This window comes from Plasmodium gonderi (assembly GCF_002157705.1).
Source record: "Plasmodium gonderi DNA, contig: Chr11, whole genome shotgun sequence".
Lineage (NCBI taxonomy): Eukaryota > Apicomplexa > Aconoidasida > Haemosporida > Plasmodiidae > Plasmodium > Plasmodium gonderi.
Window position 1 is genome coordinate 318832 of NW_021628936.1, and position 21112 is coordinate 339943.

At 28.0% G+C, this 21112-nt stretch overlaps 3 protein-coding genes across 3 annotated transcripts; all 3 read right to left on the reverse strand.

The window, feature by feature from the left end:
- Positions 1-651: 651 nt before the first annotated feature.
- Positions 652-5801, reverse strand: PGO_110770 (hypothetical protein, conserved; the record flags this gene model as incomplete). Its single annotated transcript, XM_028688416.1, has 3 exons — positions 652-1338; positions 1468-1885; positions 2311-5801. 3 exons carry the CDS (start codon positions 5799-5801, stop codon positions 652-654), a joined length of 4596 nt encoding a protein of 1531 aa, XP_028544217.1.
- A 1330-nt stretch (positions 5802-7131) lies between these two features.
- On the reverse strand, positions 7132-13410 carry PGO_110780 (hypothetical protein, conserved; the record flags this gene model as incomplete). The annotated part of the gene is made up of 2 exons (XM_028688417.1): positions 7132-11157; positions 11353-13410. 2 exons carry the CDS (start codon positions 13408-13410, stop codon positions 7132-7134), a joined length of 6084 nt encoding a protein of 2027 aa, XP_028544218.1.
- A 1996-nt stretch (positions 13411-15406) lies between these two features.
- On the reverse strand, positions 15407-19873 carry PGO_110790 (hypothetical protein; the record flags this gene model as incomplete). The annotated part of the gene is made up of 1 exon (XM_028688418.1): positions 15407-19873. One exon carries the CDS (start codon positions 19871-19873, stop codon positions 15407-15409), a length of 4467 nt encoding a protein of 1488 aa, XP_028544219.1.
- Between the last annotated feature and the right edge of the window lie 1239 nt (positions 19874-21112).

Sequence of the window (21112 nt, forward strand, 5' to 3'; positions counted from 1 at the left end):
GTTAATTTCAACAATCGTCATTCCTTTGTCGAGTACATGTAAATGGAATATTCACCACTTATGTGTCCTTGTTCACCCACAAATGTGGAAAGGGATAATTTAGAAATTGTATTTTTTTTTTATTTTTTTAAGTTATCACTCTGTAGGCTGCTATTTTTTTTTTTTTTTATTTTATTATTATTATTTTTCTTTCTTATATTACACGTTCGTTAAAGCTGTTTTCTTTCTTTTTTAAAATTCTAATTTTGGCCTTTTGCAAAGAAAAAAAAAAAAAAAAAAAATTGAAACCATACAGCAAGCTAACAACCAACCAAGCACAGTTATCTACAGCTTTTTTATTAAAAGTTTGTTTATAAAAAAAAAAAAAAGAATAGTCCTCTGCATGATGAGAAAACGTGTACAAAATTGTGTCATTAAGAAAGTAGGCAAGGTAAACAAGAAAAAAAAAAAAAAAAAAAAAAAAACCTAAAAACTGTCTCCACGAAATATATGCACCATGGGGTATGTATAAACAAGATGAAAACGATGAATAAAAGGAAAAATCGTTGCATAATGCCACACACACACACACACATGCACACACGCACATGTTCACAAATACCCTTTTCACACACACCCTTTTCACATACACCCTGTTCACACACGCCCTTTTTACAATTGTTGGGAGGGGGAAAACAAAACGTTCACCAAGGACTCGTGCAAAAAAGATAGGTTATGCTTGAGAGAGACGTAAAAATGGGATTTGCATAAATACATGTGATCTATATCTAAGCAGGTGTGAAACAGTTGAATAAATAAAATAAAATTAGAAAAATATTTACTTAATAAAAAATTAGCAAAAGGAAATGTAAAGAGAACTTCATTAATTTTTGAGCTGATCCATCTATCAATTCTGCATCTAGTAGATTTTAGCCATAGGTAGCAAAAAGAAAAAGGGCAAATTTCCATTTCGTTATCACTGTTATTTTTTGTATATATTATAATTTTTTCTATATCATTAATTTTTAGGTATTCATTAGAGAAAAAATCTTCATAAAACTCATTCGATTCAGAGAATATATTTTTAGTCAATTTAAGAGGGTATGTAACTTTATGTATGCACTTATTAATAAAATGTGGTAGTAAAAATAGTAGCAGCCATTCTTTCGTTTCTTTATTTATACTATTAGAATATAACTGTACAAAATTTAAGTTGTTATCCTTGTAAAATGAATTATACAAAATATACAATGCCAACGTACGCATGGGATATATTTTCACGCTTAACACAAAACAACAGTCTTTTATTTTTGTGTCATCAACATTTCGAATTTTATCCACCTTCCAATCTTTGTTTTCCTTTTTATGTGTATTATCCATATCATTACTGGGATTATTACACAGATTTGTAAAAACGAATTTTTATTCTTCTTCTTCTTCTTCTTCTTCTTCTTCTTTTTTTTTCTTCTTTTTTTTTTCCTCCATTACATAATTGGTATAATGTTCTTCACACTTTATTGTTTTATTATTCATTTTGTTAAGAACAATTTCGAACGAATTCTTTTTCATTTCTTCTTTTTCTTGTGTTATACTATTTTTTCTTCTCATTTTGTTAAATTCCTTTTTTATATTTTTCCCTATCTTGTACCCAAAATAATCAGGGTTGTGTGGCCATACAGGAAAAAAAGCAGACATATGTTCATCATCCTTAGATATATTGTAATTAATATTGCTCAATAAATATTCTTTTATGTAAATACTTAAACTAACATCAAAACAATTGTAGTAGTTTATTTTATTTTCCTTCGAGCTAATTCTTATTCCAAGGTAAGTTATGTCTTTTATGTATTTTTCAACATTGCATTTTTCTTCTTCCTTAAAACACAAACTCAGAGAGGCATCCCCCCTAAATTTTTTCAAAGGAGAAAAAAAAAAAAAAAAAAAAAAAAAAAAATGGTAATGAATACAGTTTCTTAAAATTCGAAATGGGGTAAAATTCGATTACACATACGATTAATATGTATTTAATATGCTATGGGAATGCCAGTAGAGATAAACATTTTGTTAGAAGGGAAAAAAATTGTGTAAATGGAATGGATGTATGCGCAAAATTGGATGCAGAATGCCTAGACCAAACGTGGATATCGTTTTTCTCAATTGAAATGGTGATAAAATGGAAACTAAATCCAGCATCCGCACCCCTCAAATCATATAATTATGTATATGCACATCTGCCCCTTTTTGACGAATCAGGAAGACATTTCCCGATACAGTAAATATATTATAAACAAACTTCGCTCCGCTAGCGTATTCACAAAGGTAGTGTCTTACTTTTGAAAAGAGTCACCATCTTGGGAATACAGATCGAAAGATATGTTCGGGACAGAATCCAGGGAATGAAATGTTTTTATATTGTTTGTCGAACTTGCAGTATTTCCCATTGCATATTCTTCATTTCCTTCATTTCCATTGTCGTAGTAGAGTTCTGTGTTGCTTTCATGATTATCTTCCAACTGTTGGTTGTACCCACTTTGATGAAATGTTTCATTAATTTTTTCGTTAATATTAAAATTAATTTCTTCTGATTTATCTAAATTGTAACCAATCCCTTCTTCTGCATCACTCAAAAATGAATAAATACTAGAAGTACTCGATGTATCGTTCGAATCTACTAAAAAATTACTTAGCCTTTTCAAATGATGAATTTTACTTTTTTTCAATTTTTTTCGAACAGTAAAATTATTGCCATAATATACTTCTTCTTTTACGTATAAATCTGTCTTCTGCCATATTCTGTTTAAAACATTTTTCAGAACTGATTTTCTAAATCTCGTGTTTTTTATATACACGTGCTTTTTTCCCCTGTAGCCTTTCCGTTTCCTTTTCAAATTATTATTCATTTTATGATTACTTCTCATGTTTAACCAGCCCATTTTGCTAATATCCACTGTATTGCTCTTAGCGTATTGTCTATTATTTAAGTTTTTTATCGAATTACCACTGTGTGCTTCTTCCCCCCTTGTGCTTTTCCTATTGATATTTGAAAAAAATCCGATCAAAAAATTCATAACCGAATCAGTAGATGGTTTAATATTCTTCAAGTCTGTTGTCATATTATTCATTAATTTGAGTGCTTTTATTTTGTCGTATAAAAAAAAAAATTTCATAAACCTTCCTCCATTTTTGCTAAAGAAAAAATCTACAAAAATAGGGTTCAAGTATAAAAAGTGATACACCAAGTCAAAAAATATTCCCACTCTTAACACATTTCTTGTAAATATTTTACGGAAAAAAGTTGCGTTATATAACCATTCATTTATAGTAACTTTATTACATAACTTTTTTAAAAATGTATTGTCGTATAGATAACCATAAAAATCTAGAGATTTCATAACTTTTTTAAAATTGATTCGAGTCATTTTATATATGATATCATTAGAAAACAAAATCTCTGACAACTCAAAGTTAACATTATGCTCATTCATATTTATTAAATTGTTTCTACCATATGTATTTAAAATTATTTTAAAATAACCATATTTATTCATATACTTTGGATTTACTTCTAATACTTGCTTTTCCTTTTTGTATATTAATTTTACATTTTTAAGAAAGCTATATCTTAAATTGGACTTGTGCGATGTGCTCTCCATTTTTTCCCCTCTACAATCTATTTCTTTAACTACCTTATTAATGTCCTTACCAGTGAACATTACAGAATTTTTATCATTTTTTGCCGATTGGATCTTATCTAAAGAAATAGTTTCTAAACAAGGGTTTTCATCTAGTGCATTATATTCATTCACATTCGTGTTTTCATGCTTATTCACATTCGTGCTCTCATTCTTATTCACTTTCGTGTTCTCATTCGCATCCTCAATCTCCTTACTATGTTTATCAATTGTGTCATGATCTGCCCTTTTGCTGTATATGCGTCCGTCACCTCCCTCTCCCCTTTGACTACATTCTGCCGTACTTCTGATTATCTCATCGTAAAAAGATGATTTGTGTTCTTCCAAAACGGTGTTTTCATCAGAAGGACTGAAAAAATCAAATTCTGAGAAACTACCAATAAGGTCGTCTACTTTCATATTTATCTGTTTCTTCCCTTTTATTCCAAATCCGGTATGTGGATACTTGTCTTCTCTCCATTCATCATCACACATTACCTTCTTTCTGCGAAGAAAACCTATTTCATCGTTCAGATGCTCAACTCCTCTTGCAAAGTTATCAGCACTTGTGAGACATAATATCTCGTTGTGAATGCTTTTAATTTTTCTCTTTTTCTCGATTATACTATTTTTAATAATATCAGTACTTCCATTAATATAACACTTTCTTTCATCGAATACGCTGTTAACAGAGCATTTACTGTTAACAGCGCCGTTCTTCAAATCCTCATTTGGTATATTCTCCATTTTGTTACTTATCTCAAGCTTACTACTTCTAGTTTCAACATTTTGTTTATTATATCCAGAGTATTCAGTATGCTTATTCGTTATGTCTTCCTTTCGAATGGCATGCACATTGATTTTCATTGGCTTAATGATCATATACTCTCCAATTTGTTCAATTGATTTAGCACAATTGCTTTGTTTGTTGAATACTGAATTATGACGGTCATTTTTTCTTTCATTTTCTACCACTAAATTGTGGGAATTCAAGGGGTGTAACTCATTCTTATCATTCATATACTTAGCAATTATGTTTTCATTACAACTAATTTTAACATTTATTTTTTCCTCACTTTTTCTAATATCGAACTTGAGTTCATCTCTACCTTTACTGATACTTTCTTCAGGGTACATATTTAAAAAAGAGGAAATGGAACTTGGCTTAATAGTAGCAAAGGAAGGTTTTTCCTCATCTGGTTGTGCTATGTTTTGAGAAATATCCATTTTTTCATTTTCTAAATAACGTTTTATGCATTTCTTCTCTTCACTACTGCTGTGATTACATTCGTTGCTGTTGAAGTTACTACATTCCCTTCTTAACGAGTTTGCATTTTTGTTTTTGACTTTGACCCCGTTTTCGATTTTGATTCCCTTTTCGACTTCGACTCCATTTTCGACTTCGACTCCATTTTCGACTTCGACTCCATTTTCGACTTCGACTCCATTTTCGACTTTCGTTTCAATTTCATTCTTGCATGTATCTTGTCTTTTGAGTAAACAATTCGCTTCCGTAACAACAGGTATGCAACTGCTACCGTTAGATCCATCTTCTATTTGAGAAATGCTATTTTTGTGTGCCTCCTTTTGAGTTAAAGTGTTTATAGGAATGTCCTCGATACAATTTTCTCCTGTAGGCGAATATCTCTTAAAGCATTCATCATTACCACTCCCAGCATGTTCACCCCGAGCTTCACAGTTCATTTTCGAGTTGCTCTTCGATGTTGAATATAACATTTCATGTAATTCTGTTTTTCTTTTCCTGTTGAAAACTTTAGTTTTATTTCCCTCCACGTTCATATTTACTAAAACATTTTTGGTGTTACTCTCTTCCTCGTTATTTTCTCCTTCAATGAGATTTATGCCACTATTTTGACTTTTATTACACCCATTTCGTAGGTCAAGTTCTTCGTAATTAAGGTTACTCTTGTCATTATTTTTGTAAAAATCTTTCATTTTGTTAAAAATTTCAATATTATATTTTACATCCTGATACAAAGCATTGCACTGGATTCTCTTTTTCTTACTATCACTGTTCTCTCTCTTTGTCACAAAATTGTGAAAAGAATTATTCTTCTCATTTCCCAAAATTTTTTTAACACCTTTTGTGCTGTTTAAGTCGTACGAGCGCTTCTTTGAATTGTACACCATCATGACACTACAACGCACTGCAGGTGTGTATGCATGTGTTGTGTGAATTTTTTGCGTCCGTTTGAACTGCCTATTAAGAGTCTGATTTAATTTTTTTTTTTGTATGTGCACAAGAATTATTCTTTTTCCTCTAACTTACATTATACATAAGGGTCGTATAAAATTCAGTGTCCAGCGAAACAAAAAAGACAAAAAGGTATAAGCATAAACTGACAAAAAAGTAGACGCACAAACTAAAAAAAAAAAAAAAAGGAACATAAACAAAATATAATAGAGACAAAAACAGATGATTTAACAAATTGACAAATTAACACATGAACAGATTATCAATGAAGCATATTTACTAACAATGATGAAATAAAACAAAAAAAGAAAAAAAAAAAAAGAGCTGTTTTATACTCAAACGTAAAAAATATGTAATTCTCACTCTAAGCGTGACCATCTTTGTGACACATGCATTACATTAAGTTCTTTTTTTTTTCCAAAAAAAAAAAAAAAACAGAAAAAAGCAAAAAAGCAAGAAAGCAAAAAAAACATATCCCAAAATTTTTAATTAAAATAAAAGTTTTTTACCCTAAAATATAATGTGCATACACCGTGTGAAATTAACATGCGCATGTTTATATTCCCTTTAAGCATTGCTTACTAATTTTCCTGTTGTACAGCATATCACGTGTAGCATATGGAAAAACTGTTTTATCTCATTATTTCCTTTATTCATTTTCTTTTTTATGTGATAGTGATTTATATTTTGCACGGTTCAAACGTCGCAAGTAAAATATATACCTCAAGTCTACACATCAACACGGCATTTCTTTATTTACTTGTTTATTTATTTCATTATTTTAATTAATTTTTTTTTTTTTTTTTTGACACATTCAATTGGGTATAATTAGAGTTCCTCCTAACATGGCATTTTTTCGATAAAGAAGGGGGTGTCTACCTAAGCTTGTTTGCAACAGTGCATATATACAAATATACACAAATCAAAAAAAAAAAAAAACAAAAAAAAAAAAAAATTGAAACATATCACACATCAGATGTGATAAAACAAAAAAAAAAATATTTCATTTAATTTATTTATCTGCTTGTATGACAATTTTACTATTGGTTTATGTACCTATTTTTTTGTCTGTTTATTTTCTTATTTCTCTCATCTCGGTCAGGCCCATATGGCACCCATTAAAACACGTGCACAGACGCACGTATGCACGTGTAGACACACGCGTTGAAAACACTGGACTCTTCTTCCACGCACCTTTATCAAAATTTACACAATCCACTTATAATATTGGCAACGATAACAAAAAGCAAGCTGAACCAATTTGCATTATATATCCAGTCTAATTATATTTATAAAATTGTAATACTTATCCGAGCAACCAATTAAACTAATCAAATCATCATTCGAAAAAAACTCCTGATTTAGTAAGGAAAACGCTTTTCGCACATAAAAGGATACTTTAAAATATTCGCTATTACATTCAGATATCAACCTGTTTACAAAATCATCATTCATATTATTTTGAAAATAGTAATTGATGGATATTTTCTTATCGTAAAGTATTAAATCCTCTGATTTATTAATATGGACGACGTTATCATAGGAAAATTTTAAAGTGTTCTGATTTCTTTCATAAAATTTCTGTTCATATTTATTTAAATGCATAAATTCAATGTTTTGTAACAAATCATTAAAATGAATTTCCTTAAAGCTCCTACTTAAGTTGTCATTACAACTATTATCACTATTAACTTTTAGCAAATTACTATCTTCTATATTGTCCCCTTCGCCACATATAGGTGCTAATCTACGAAGTATATTCTTTTTAAAAACTTTTACATTTTCCTCGTAAGGTATTGGAAATATTAAAAAGACATTCACTACAGCATTAATAATTCGGTTTAATCTTTCCTTCAACTGTTCTATGGCATATTCATTGAAGTATTCTATATCTATGTCTTTTAGTATATTATCAAAATTGCTCATACCTCCATTGATATTACTATTACTTTTGAAAAACGAAAAACCATTATTTTCCACCTCTGGTCCATTCGCTATATTGCCATCAATTCCCATAATAATGTTACTGACTGACATTTTTTTCTTCTGTTCATACATACAAATATATATCAATATATTCGAAAAGGCAAAAATGAAATACTTCAAGTCATCCGAATTTTGGTATATATGAAGTGCATCATTTATCCATTCATCAATTATGGAGCCAAATATATTTTCATCTACTAGTATGTTAAAAAAATCCTTTATGTCTAAAAAAACATACAAAGAAAAAGACTGATATATGTATCTTTTCTTCTGAATCATTAATAACATTGTATACAAATTGTATTCATTTTCTGATCCATTTAAAACTAAATTTTTATTCACATATTTTAATGTTTTCAGTAATTCTCTTATGTGTTCTCTCTTTTTATCCTTCAAAAGAAATATGTTAAAATATATCGTATTCAATAGTTTTGCAATTTTGTTTTCCTTGTTAGGATCTATGTCCTTATCACAAACATTTCCCCCTGAAGAGTGATTGTTATGTATGTTGTTACTTTCATCATTATGATAGTTTCTTTTTCTTTTTTTTTTTTTAAATTTTTTCTTTTTGTTCAGAAGGTAGTTTTTCATTTCTCTGTAGAATAAAACTTCGTTTTTCCAATTTGCTTCATTCATTTCTCTCTCACACACACTATCGTTTGTATCACTATGTTGAAATGAAAAATCGCTCGAAAGACTTTTCGGATTCTTAGAATAATTAGTTGCAGTAACATCATTCGTGTGTACATTCTTTTCACTAGTATCTTCTTCCATTTCTATGTACACCCCTTCCCCTTCATCCGCATCTTGATCATCTTCCATTTCTCCATCTTCCTCTGCTTCTCCGTAGTTTTCTTCCAATAAATCATCATCCAAAAAAACAAATTCTTTACTTTTACAATTTTTATTTGTACTACTTGTTTCATCAAATTTGTTAAATGAATAATTAGAAATGGTGTCATCCATATCACTCAACTCAACTTTATTATCATCGTGAATCAAATCATATGCTTTTTTTAATCCATTCCAAAGTAAGTGTGTAAAAAAAATTTTGTTTCTTGTTAACAATGCAAAGAGGTAAGATAGTAAGTTATTGTAAAAATACAAACCACATATGTGTAATATGCTATTGTTACAAAAATTCTGTTCATTCAAATTCTCATCCGATAAATGTATTAGTAATAGACTAATTTTCCGTAAAATTTCTATTAATGATATATTGGAACTATTTGCATTGAATAGTTTTCCCTCCGCGACAGAAAAGAAAATGTAAAAAACGTCCTTCTTAATTACATTGTTGAAAAACTGAAATACGTACACTGGTATATTCCGTATTTTTTCTAGTTTATTCATCTCTTTCAACTGAAATATATTCAAATTGTTAGAAATTGATGCAACGGAGAATAGAAAATAAAACCAAAATACTTTATAATTAAATAATGAATTTTTCGTAAAAATGTATAATATATAATATATTTCATTTAACGTTTCTTCACATAGCTGATTCTTCTTCACCCTTCTTATTATATTTTTAAAATAATTGATAAAACTCTCATTTTGCAGTATTTTTATTATTAACAGATCTTGTGTACTGCTAGCGTTTTTATAATGCTCCAGAAAAAAGGAAAAAAATTTTAGTGCTTTCAAAAAGGAATATTCATTGTCTTTTCCAGGTATGTAGGAAGATGTGATGTCTACTAACGACTCATTTAGCAAGTTGATAAACAAAAAAATATTATTGTTAATCTCATTTTGATAGAATAGTGAAATAAAATTCAAAAATTGGTTCAAATTGTTTTCTTCTATTTTTTCCATATAATAATGGAAATTATGATATAACACATCATTAATAAAAAAATCGGTAAAACAGTTTGCTTCGTTGTATAAACAATTCTTATATATAATTTTCCTATCATAGCCATAATCACAGAGGGTGTCATTATTCCCTGTTAAATATGCTAAAAAACATTTTTTCTCATAGTTGTCGTTCAGAACTACATTTATATTATTTTCATAAAAGTCATTATCGTGCGAATTTGACTCATTTTTTATAAACAAAATTAATAATTGGAAAAATAAAAATGTGAAAATTTCTCTAAAATCGTTGTAAAATATTTGCCTGGGAATTCCATATCTATACATCAAAGTAATCAATGTGTCAAATGACTTAAATTTTAAATGTTTTTCAAAATAAAATAAATTTATGAAGCATATATAAAAAAAAAACTGTAAAATGTTTTCGCTGAATTTTGTCATATTAATATATTCCTTTATCATCCACATTAGTATTCTCTTTAGGTTATTCGAATACGGGTGAAAAATATTTACTAGAATGTAGTTAAGGAAAAAAGATTTGTCCCTTATCTTAAAATCGGTAATGATATGGTCAAATTTTACTATTTCATCTTCATCATTGTTGAAATGATATTTGTAAGCATTTTTATTTTTGCAATATTCTTCAATGTAATCGTCAATTGTTAAATCTTCTTTGTCGAAACCTGTTTTACACTCATCATTATGACTCCCCTGTTTTAACAATACCTCTTCGACTATGATGTTGTGCAAAACCTTTGAGATAAATATATATTTATAATATGTTAAAAACATAAAAAGAGAAAAATATTTGTACAAATTTAAGTCATTCATCGTAAGACAACTGAAATTTAAATTATGATTATTCTGCATACTGTACAAATCTTTGAAAATTAACTCATCTTGTGAATATTTATATAACGGCAAATTCTTAATAATAAATATCAAATTGTTAAATGTGTCATCATTTAATAAATAAAAATACGAACAATCCAAGTTATGTTCTATGTCATTTTCTTTCATATGCTTTTGAATAATTTCTGAAATGTAATAAATTACACTATTTACATAAATGTTGTGATTCTTTGTTCTCATAAACATTTCCGTATTAATTAAAAAGTTACTCTTTTTATAACAACTAATTTCAACTAGGTCGTTAGAAAAATCTATTTCCTTCTTCACAAACATTTTAGGATAAAGTACATGCATATACTCATTTTGTATAGCTAGGCATGTTTCCAATTGATCTTTTACATTTTTGTCTAAATAAAATATTATATCATAAAAATATTTCTCTAATAATTCACAGAATAAAAATATAATGTAATTTACGTATTTTTTCAGCACATTTTTTGATTTTGTGTCGTCGTAATAATCCATTAAATATTTTCTGTATAATGGAATTTTTTGGAAACAAATAATATATCTCTCGAATTTTAAATTATCAAACAATACGTTTTCTTCCTTTTGTGTGATGTTTTTCGTGAAGAAATTCTATAAAGGGTGAAGGGGAAAAAAGTACATAACAAATATGTATCCGATTCGATAATGCAAAGGGACAAGGGTGATGTGAAAAGCATGAACATACGTATATATAAGTACGCTTGGATAAGCAAGTGTTATAAGATGGCATGAAAAGTGTCATGCGCGCCAATCCCTTATTTTTTTTTCACGAATTTCCATCCTTACATCGATACACTCTATGTGCGAGCTGCTACTAATGTGAATGAAGAGACAATTTAAAAAAGTTTCACTTAGAATATTCTGTTTCACGAAAACTTGCAAATGATCGAAAGAAATGATCATACACAAATAGTTTAGAGATAGCGACAAGCACTTATCAGCATATTTCAAATAATCAGTAAAGTCTATAATATATTTAATGTAACAAATAAATTTGTTATAATTCGTTCTTTCTTCGTCTTCGTATCTAGTATTAATAATAACTTTTAATATTAAAAATGCAATTTTCTCCAAGAATATTATATACTTATTTTCAAAATGTTTCAGAAGCACCTTCCACGTCTCGTTCATTTCCTCGAAATGAATTGATCTATATAAAAACAAGTTTAAAATTTTTAAGCACCATTTTTTGGATTTCAATAAAATTGTTAAAAATAATCTATCTAAATCATAATTTTTGCTGTGAATAAATTCACTTAAATTTTCATAGGAAGATTCTTCTGTCATTTTAGCAACTGATATTGATGTTTTATTAGATGATTGGTTTGTATTTGCAAAATATAATTTATGTACATATTCATGTAAATTAACATCTATTATTTTCATTATATTTGTAAACAAAGTCTCCAGTTCATTGTGCAATAATTCTTCTGTCAAGGTACTAAAATGACATAACAATGTCTTGTATAAAAATTTTACAATTTTCTTTGTTGTGTATATAATGTATATATTATCCATATAACTCAATAAATAACATAATAATCTGTTAAATAAAGGAAAATATATGTTTATTATATCCTTAAGTCCTGATAACAAATTTTCACATGGTATTTTTAAAGAGCTATAATCTTCTGTTTCTAGAAAATCTTTATTACTATTCTTTATGTGCGAGATAAAGTAATTATGATACAATACAGAATACGAATTACTATTCTGCTTTCTCGGTATGTATTTTTTTAACATTTTGTTCAATAGGAACATTAAGGAATAAAAGTTCTGAAAGTGTATTATCATCCTGTAATTATCCTTCTCTCCATTATTGTCTCCATTTTCCATTTCGTTAATTGAAGTATTACACTTTATCAAATCAGTAATGCAACTTAATGTGGAGTAATAATCATTATTTATCAAATTTAATAAATCGTTGTTTTTGTAAATAGAAATAAAATTAAAGGTATTGGATATATTTTCTATTAAATTTTCCCATCTATAGGGATAATCTATCAAGAATATGTTAAAAAATATATCAATAAAATATAAGCATACGTTAAATTTCTTCATTTCAATTATACTTTTATGTCTTTTAAAAGATCTATACATATTCTTATTAATAAACTCCATTAACATGGTAAAATTATCGTTATTATCATAATTTATTACACATGAATTTTTAATTAAGAGCAAAATTTTCTCTTTTAAATATACCCATTCTTCTTCTTTAATATATTTTGAAGTATTCTGAGAATTTTCTAACATCTCATAATTTATTGAAATATTTTTACCTAAAAATTTAATGAACAGGAAATTTGTATCTTTCAGTTCCGAATAATCTTTTATTCCCTTTTCTTGTTCATTGTTGTTCCATATACCCTTGTCTATCTCACCACTGCCTTTGCTATATATCAAACTATTAAAGTTTTTTGCTTCTTTTTTATATTTACTCATTTCATAATTTTTTATGACACATTTCAAATATTTATTTACATATTGATAAATGTTATTTTTTAAACATATAATCATCATTAATCTTGTATAATGAAATTCATCCTGTTTCACATAAGAATTATTAATAGCTTGAATCATTCTAATAATATCTAACTTATTAGTCTTAAATTTTTTGGAAATGTCATAATTGACATGTTTGTCCTTAACTAAATCATTAAAAATGTTCACGTGCTGTTTTATTTCTATTTTACAACTAATTTTCTCATCATTTTTATAATTTTCAACATCCTCTAAATTGTTGGCTTCAAAAATGTTTACGTCTTCTGATTCATCTACTTTATCATAGTAATTATGAAGATCGATAAATATTACATCGTTTATTTTTATTAAGGTATCCATTATTTTTAAATAATTATTTTAAATGAAAATGATATGAAGTAATTTTAAACATTAAAAATTTGTTATGGTTCTTCTAAACTTTTGTTTGGAACAACCTTCTTACATAAATGGAAATTTAATGAATTTTTAATGGTATTTATAAATCAAATTCTTTTTTTTTTAAAGAACTCATATATTGTGTGTTGTATAATATTATCCACCTTATCATGTTTTTTTTTTTTTTTTTTTCCCTTTGTTTTTCCCCCCACCTCCTATCTCTGATTTATAATCTTTCTTTGTATTTGTCCCAGTATATACTCATTTATCTGTTCTCTTTGTGTGTATATGCTTCATTGACTTGTACATATGCTTGCTATGCATTTGCTCTTTGCGTACATATTTATATAATCCATTATTTTATCTTTTCTATGCAAGACTGTAAACGTGTAATTCTTTCTCCGAAGTAAAATGTATCTAAAAATTGCTTAATCTATGTAACATTAAAAAAAATAAAAAATAAAAAGGTAAATACATAAAAACTTAACACTGTAAGAAAATTTAAAAACTTAGCAAGTAATTTGCCCATTATTTAAAATGAAGTATGATTATTTAAACAAATTAAAAATGGGAAATTTTATTCACCTTATTTTTAGCACTTTTTGTTTCTCCATATTTCACATAAATAAGCCCAGTTTTTGTGGGTGTGCACAAATGAAACATTTTAAGACTTCTTTTGAGAAGTTTTGTTTGGTTAATGAACTTTACATATTTAAAACTTACAGTTCATTAAATGTGCACTTAAAGGGGAAATTTGAAATATATCCATTTTAATTAATTTCGCTTAAACCTTATTCATTTACACTTTCATTTTTTCATTCATATCACTTTTTTATTATTTTATTTTTTTTTTTCATGCAAAAATAGGCAACAAATTATTTCAACCTGGCTGCTAGGAATATTATATGGCGCAGATTATTTTTCTCATAAAAAACACATAATTTTTCTTCTTTTTTCTCTAGTTTGTAAAAAATAATTCTTAATTGACTAGTAATTACCTATTTTAAAAAATATATGTGTAAACAGAGCTAAATATCGAAGGTGTAAAAATGACTTTTGGTTATAGCTTATAGTTGTAATGACAGGAATGGAATGTGTAAAAAAAAAAAACGTGGGGACATGAAAATATAATTTAAAAAAAAAAAAAAAAAAAAAGGAATAAACAACAAAAACAAAGACAAAAACAAAACCTCCTCCCTAAAAAAAAAGAAAAGTACACAAAAAAGTTGATATAAAAATTATACATAAATTAATGAATGAGTAACAAAATAGATAATTGCATAAATACAATGAAAATTATTATGCACAATGACAAAAAAAAAAAAATTATGGACTATTAAAATATTAAAAGTAAAAAAGAGAATAAATATTCTTTGGCTAGCTTAAAATTAAATAGCTTTTCATGCTTTTTTTTTTTTTTTTTTATTTTATTTTTATTTTTTTTACTAAAATAAAAACATCTTGTTTGGATTTTCTTAATGATAGTTGTGTTTTATTTGAAAAGGAAAACTCTAAGTTGTACAAAACTGTAACTATCTTTTAAACGGTTGTAATTTTTTCTGTTTTCCATCTTTTTTGGCTTTAATTAACATATTTTAAAGATGTTAGCATTTCAGTCTTTTTCGTTCTTTTGTATTTCTACGATGTTATTTATGTGAATATGGATTGGTTCACTTCATAAAAATATACAGATTTGACATATATCAAGTTAATATTCATAGTAATTCCTCAGTTTCAATAGGAATACACGCATGTTCATATGTAACATTTAACTTTTGAACGCATGAATTGTGCCCTTATCTAATAATTTCCCAAAGTGTCCGTGTCTACCAACTATTCGTATTTGTAAATTAGTAGTATAATAATTTATTTGTTTATAGAATTTTTTGATATTAACAAGGAGTACTTTTTTCTATTCACCTTTTAATTAATTAGAGTGTCTATTTTTGACAGCTTCATTTTAACAGGTTAAATATTTGGGGCCTGGATTTTTATTATTCCCATTTGGATTTGAATTATTCACAGATGTGAAACCTGCGTTATTTCGTAACATAGAATTATTGTCTATCCTATGTTTAGATGAATAAAACGTGTTATTCGTATTGTCTTTGTCCTTTGAATTGATTCTCTTACTAAAATGTTCATTAAGTCGTTCACTAAATGGTTCATTAAAAGTTTCGTCATATCTATCATTAAATCGGTCACCATATCGGTCTCCATATCGATCTCCATGTCGGTCTCCATATCGGTTGCCATACCGGTCGCTATATTTGTCATCAAATCGATTTTTTATCAATTTCGTGGACCAGTTATTCCTCTTATTATTTTGCTGACACGTTTCCAGCATATACAATTTACAAGATGTTACATTATTTACTTCACCTTTCACATAGTCATTTTTTTGATCCCCACGGGGATACTTTTTTTTGTAAAATTCATTATTACTTCTGACTTTGTTATTGATTGCATTACTGCTACCAAATCGTTTTTCTACCAGCCTTTTTTCATTGTATACCTTTCTGTTAAAGTTATAATCATCAACCTTTTCTTCGTTTTGGTTATTTTTCTCATTAGCGCTATATTTTTTCAAGAATTTTGCGTTTTCGTTTTCGTTTTCGTTTTCGTTTGTGTTTTCATGTTCGTATTCAGCATTGCTTCCTTTTCCATTTTCTCTTTCGTTCATATCACCTCTTTCCGAACTGTCCCACATTCTACCTGAAGAAAAACTTAAAAAGAAATCCTTGCTGTTGTGTAAATCCTTTTTATGAAATAACTGTAGAGATTTCTTCTGATTATTTGGGCGATAATTGTTATTTCTTCTGTAGAATTTGTTTTCTTCATGATGTGTCGTAATACTATGTAATACGTGTGATGAATTTTTTGAACCTGAAATAAAATTACTTTTTGTTGTGTTATAATTATCACATTCAACATCATCTACAGGTTGGTCTTTATTTAACTGTTTAGAAAAACCCTTTCTATGATTATTCTTCACTACCATATTATTAGTCCCTTTTGTGTTCATTTGAATGTTGGTTTTTTTCTTATTTTTTGCAGTATCCTTTTCTGAGGTATCCATGTTTCCTAATGTTTCAGTCATTTCTATGATATTTTCATTACTGTCTTTTTCCACAGTGTTGTTGATATCAAATGGATTCAACTTATAGATTTTTATTTCCTCTTCAAATATTTCATTGTTGTTTTCTTTCCTGTTTTCCTGGTCAATATAAGATTCTAATAACATATTATATCTTCTACTCATCCAAAATTCTAGCTCTTTAAAATTAAATGGGTTGGATGTTTCGTCTGCGTTACTCATCTGGTCTGTTCTTACACTCAAATACTTCTTTTTATTTTCAGGACAATTCAAATAATTACTTTTGCTGGAACTATTTTTGTTTTTAGCTTTCTCCCACTGCAGTTTGATATCATCGCTCTGTTCATCATCTTTTGCATCGATACAATCATACCCTTCCGTGATTAAGTGTTCAGTATTATGTTTGCCATATTCAGGGTTCATCGAAAATTTCTTACAATTTCTCACACGATCTTCATTCTTCTTTATATATGCAACACTTCCTTTTTGTTGTAGCAATGAGTTATCCTCATTCTTGCATTTTTTAAACCCTCCCTCTTTTATTATGACTTTTTCGCTACTGTTATTAATGTTGCATTTGTCTCTATCGTTAGTATCTGCTTTAATATTATGTGTAGCCTTATTTTCAATTTTTACTTCTTCAGAATTACTATTAGAAGGATTAATATATTTTTGGATATCATTATTATTGTGAGCGTGTTTGTTTTTAGCATAAGTTTTATTAACATGCTCATTACTACTATGCTGTACACTATTGTTCCTGATATTGCTATTTTCTATGCTATTACGATGCATGTTATTATGCATATTTTCATTTGAGTTATGATTAGACCCAGATGGTAAAATAGTGCTGGAAATATTTATTACCTGATTACTTTCCAAATGGGTTCTATTTTCGCACGTACCTTCTTCTGCTAATGAGGCATTTGAACCATTTTCATCATCGTAAAGATTTTCATCCATGATAATTTTACTACTATTAACAATTCCTTTTTTGTCATAATTACTATTCGTAATAATATGATTAGTATATGAATTAATTTTTTTTTTATTACTATTGCTATTGCCATTACTGGGATTCATGTTTTCATTTCTTACAAAATAATTATCGTCATTGTACTTCTTTGTATATTTTTCTATCGTCCGAAATCGTGGCTCTTTTTGATTAGCACTTGTTAATTCATTTTTATTATTAAAATTATTTCTTCTAAAATTAAAATCTTCTTTTTTTCCATTTTGCTCATACCTTTCATAATTTTCATATTGTTCATTCTGGCTATTCCAGTGCATACTATGGTTGTTGTTATTCTTTTTCTCATCATGCCTGCTAGAATTTATCGCACACTCATCATTATTACGGTTACGATAATAGTTTTTGTAGCTGCTAATTTTATAACTGTTTCCATTTTGGAAATTATCATTTGTTTTCTCAAACTTACTAGTTTCAGCATGACTATCAACATCCTTATAGTTGCTATAAATTATATTTCTATTCGTATGCATGCATCCATTTTTGAATGTTTTTTCGTTATTCCTATATATATCTTTGTTTTTGATGCGATTGTTGTTGCTTCTGTTTGGTGAATTTCCCTCATATCCGTAATTCACTCCAATTCGATAATTCTGCTTAAGCCTGTAATTTTTACAATTTTTGCAGTTTTCACCATTTCTGTTATTCTCACAACACTTAACATTCTCTCCACTGGCAGCGTAATCTTCATTTTTTTCTCCAAGGCTCTTCCAGTATTCGTCTTTCTTATTATTGCCAAAACCTCTGTAATTGTCGTTCTTTCTAATGAAGGTGCCAACATTCGTGTTATTCCTCCTGAACTCCTTATTAAAGGATATATCTTTGCTGTTATTATTAAATGGCGAATTCTTTTTATAATTTCCATTTTTGTGATTCATTTGATTACTGTTGCTTGTCGCCTCATTATTTTTATCTTTATCTTTTTGATGCTCATTTCGTTTAAAAGAGTATGTTTTATTACTTCTCTCGCTAGCAGTTCTGTTGGCACTAAAATTTATAAGATCATTATTCTCATCCTTTTCGCTCAACTCAATCTCCTTCAGATCTATTTTTTCTATAATCTCAAAATTCTCCTTAACAATTTGAAGATTGTTTCCTCCTTCTCGATTTATTACATCTAAATTATCACTTGTTAAACATTTATTCTTATTATGATTATACTTAATACTGCAATTATTATTCTGTTCATTCGGTTTTCTTTCAAATTCGGCTAGCGTATTTTCCTTCTTAAAACTATCACTATTATTATTATTATAATTATTATTTTTGATGATATGATCATTTTCCTTTTTTGAGCCATGGGACTCTTGAATACCTTTATCGTCATTACTATTACACCATTTGAAATTATTGAAATTTGGTTGATCCTTCGAAGTGCAAACTGGTTTATGATAATTTGTGCTATTATAACTGTTTTCAACATTTTTGTTAGCGTCGACATTGTCACTACTACCAATATTGCCATTATTGTCTCCATCATCATTTCCATTTTTTGCTGATGAACACTTTTCGCCACTAGCAAAGAGGTCTTTATTGATATTATTGTTGTTGCCATTTACCTTGTCAACATTTGATAGGCTCGAATCAGTTTTTTCCCTTTCGATTTTGTTTTGGGACAATTTTTTGACATTCTGATCTGAGTTCCGTTTGTCATAATCATTACAATTTCTATTTAATAATAAATTACTGTGGTGTTTTTTTTTTACACCATTTTTCGTTAACACTTTTTGAAAAATCTCTGAATATTTCGTTTCTCCAAATTCTTTGCTGAAGCATTCGCTATGGTCCTTTTTGTCGTTACTTATACCTTTCATAGTGCTTTGCATTTTTGATCCTATGGCAATATTCGTGGAATCCCAGCCAGCAGCACTACTTTTGTAACTATCTCCACATTTCATACCATTCTTTAAGTTATGATTATTTTTGTTATTGTTCCTATTGTTATAACATGTATTTTCAGTATTATTTGCACCTACCCTGCATTCGGCAGTACCTCTACTTCTATAGTACACTCCTTCATTGCTTTTCCTCTTTGTTTCGTCAACCATATCACAATTAACTTTAAGAAACGGAGTGCTTTTTTTTAACACACTTGGATTTGTTCTGATTTTATGATTTTCATTTGTTCTATCAAAAGAACAACCACTTGTATTAACACTTTTCTTCTTAAATATATTTGCCCTATCATCCTTATTTGTTTGATTTTTGGAATAACCTAGCTGATTGTTATTTTTGCTTCCTTTTTTGGTATGGTCATATTTTCCTGAATTCCGATTTTTCACTTCTTTCTGAGTATTCATTTTTTTTTTCTTTTTCTTTTTTTTTTTTTTTTTTTTTTTTGTTGGTGAAAGGGTTCTAACTTTTTCTTTACTTTTTTTTCCTAATATATTTTTTTTTTATGTGCCTGTTAATGTAATTTTTCCCAAAATGGGGGGCAAATAAATATGCTCCTGTGTATGTATATGCAGAAGTTTACTTTTTTCATGCTTACGTACATTGTCATACCAAAAAGTTCGTACCTGCTTGTGCAAAAAGAAACACAAAGGAATGCCTATAAGGATATGTACACCTCCATTTACAATTTCATGTATTCTTTCAGGTTCAACTTTTATATTGAAGATGATGAGAGCTCGGTGGAGGACGAAAGGGCAACTATGCTCCTAATCCTGTTTCTGCCTCTTTTTCTACTTCTGCTTCTCCTTCACTAGTGTGGGTAAATTTTCTCGAGAAACTGTTTTTATCTGGTAATTCATATATTTATAAAAAATTAATTCACGTGGACTACTTAAGACATTTTATATGACCACAATTTCATAAAAAAAGATGTTCAAAAAAAAAAAAAAAAAACTCGACCAGTGAAAAATGTAAGCACGTAAAAGTGTGCACGCATAACCATATGTTCATATATATGCTTATACCTTTTAATATAAAGTACGTAAATTTAAGTGTAGGGTAAAAGTGCAATACAGAATTATAAATATGTATCTTTTAAGAATTCTATTTTTCTTTATATAAGAAAAAAAAAAAAAAAATCTTCCCTGGTAGCACGCTCAAAAGTAGTCAGCAAATGTGGTCGTCAAGAAAGAAAAAAAAAAAATAAAAAAAAATAAAAATGAATAGAAAAAACACCATATAAAAGATCACATCTACGTATCCGTAAATGCAAAATTGAGTGTGCATTATAAAGTACAGATATGTATGCATGCAAGGCTCGCTTTTCTATATAGTCAAAAATAAGCATACGCGTGAGTACATGTTTATATATATGCCTCTGACCAACCTAACATTTTCCTATTATCACCTCCTAGCCTTTTTTACATCTATTTTTTTACTCCTTTTTTTTGGCAAACAATACCTTATTCTCATTTTTAATGTTACTTTTTTTTAAAATTATTTTATTTTATTTTTTTTTCTGTATGTGTGGTTACGCTGAATCATTTACTTTGGGGGTGAAAGCAATTATTGCAAATGTCACATTTTTTCATTACTCACATTTAGCATACACTTCTTTTCTTTTTTTTTTTTTTTTTTTTTCTTAC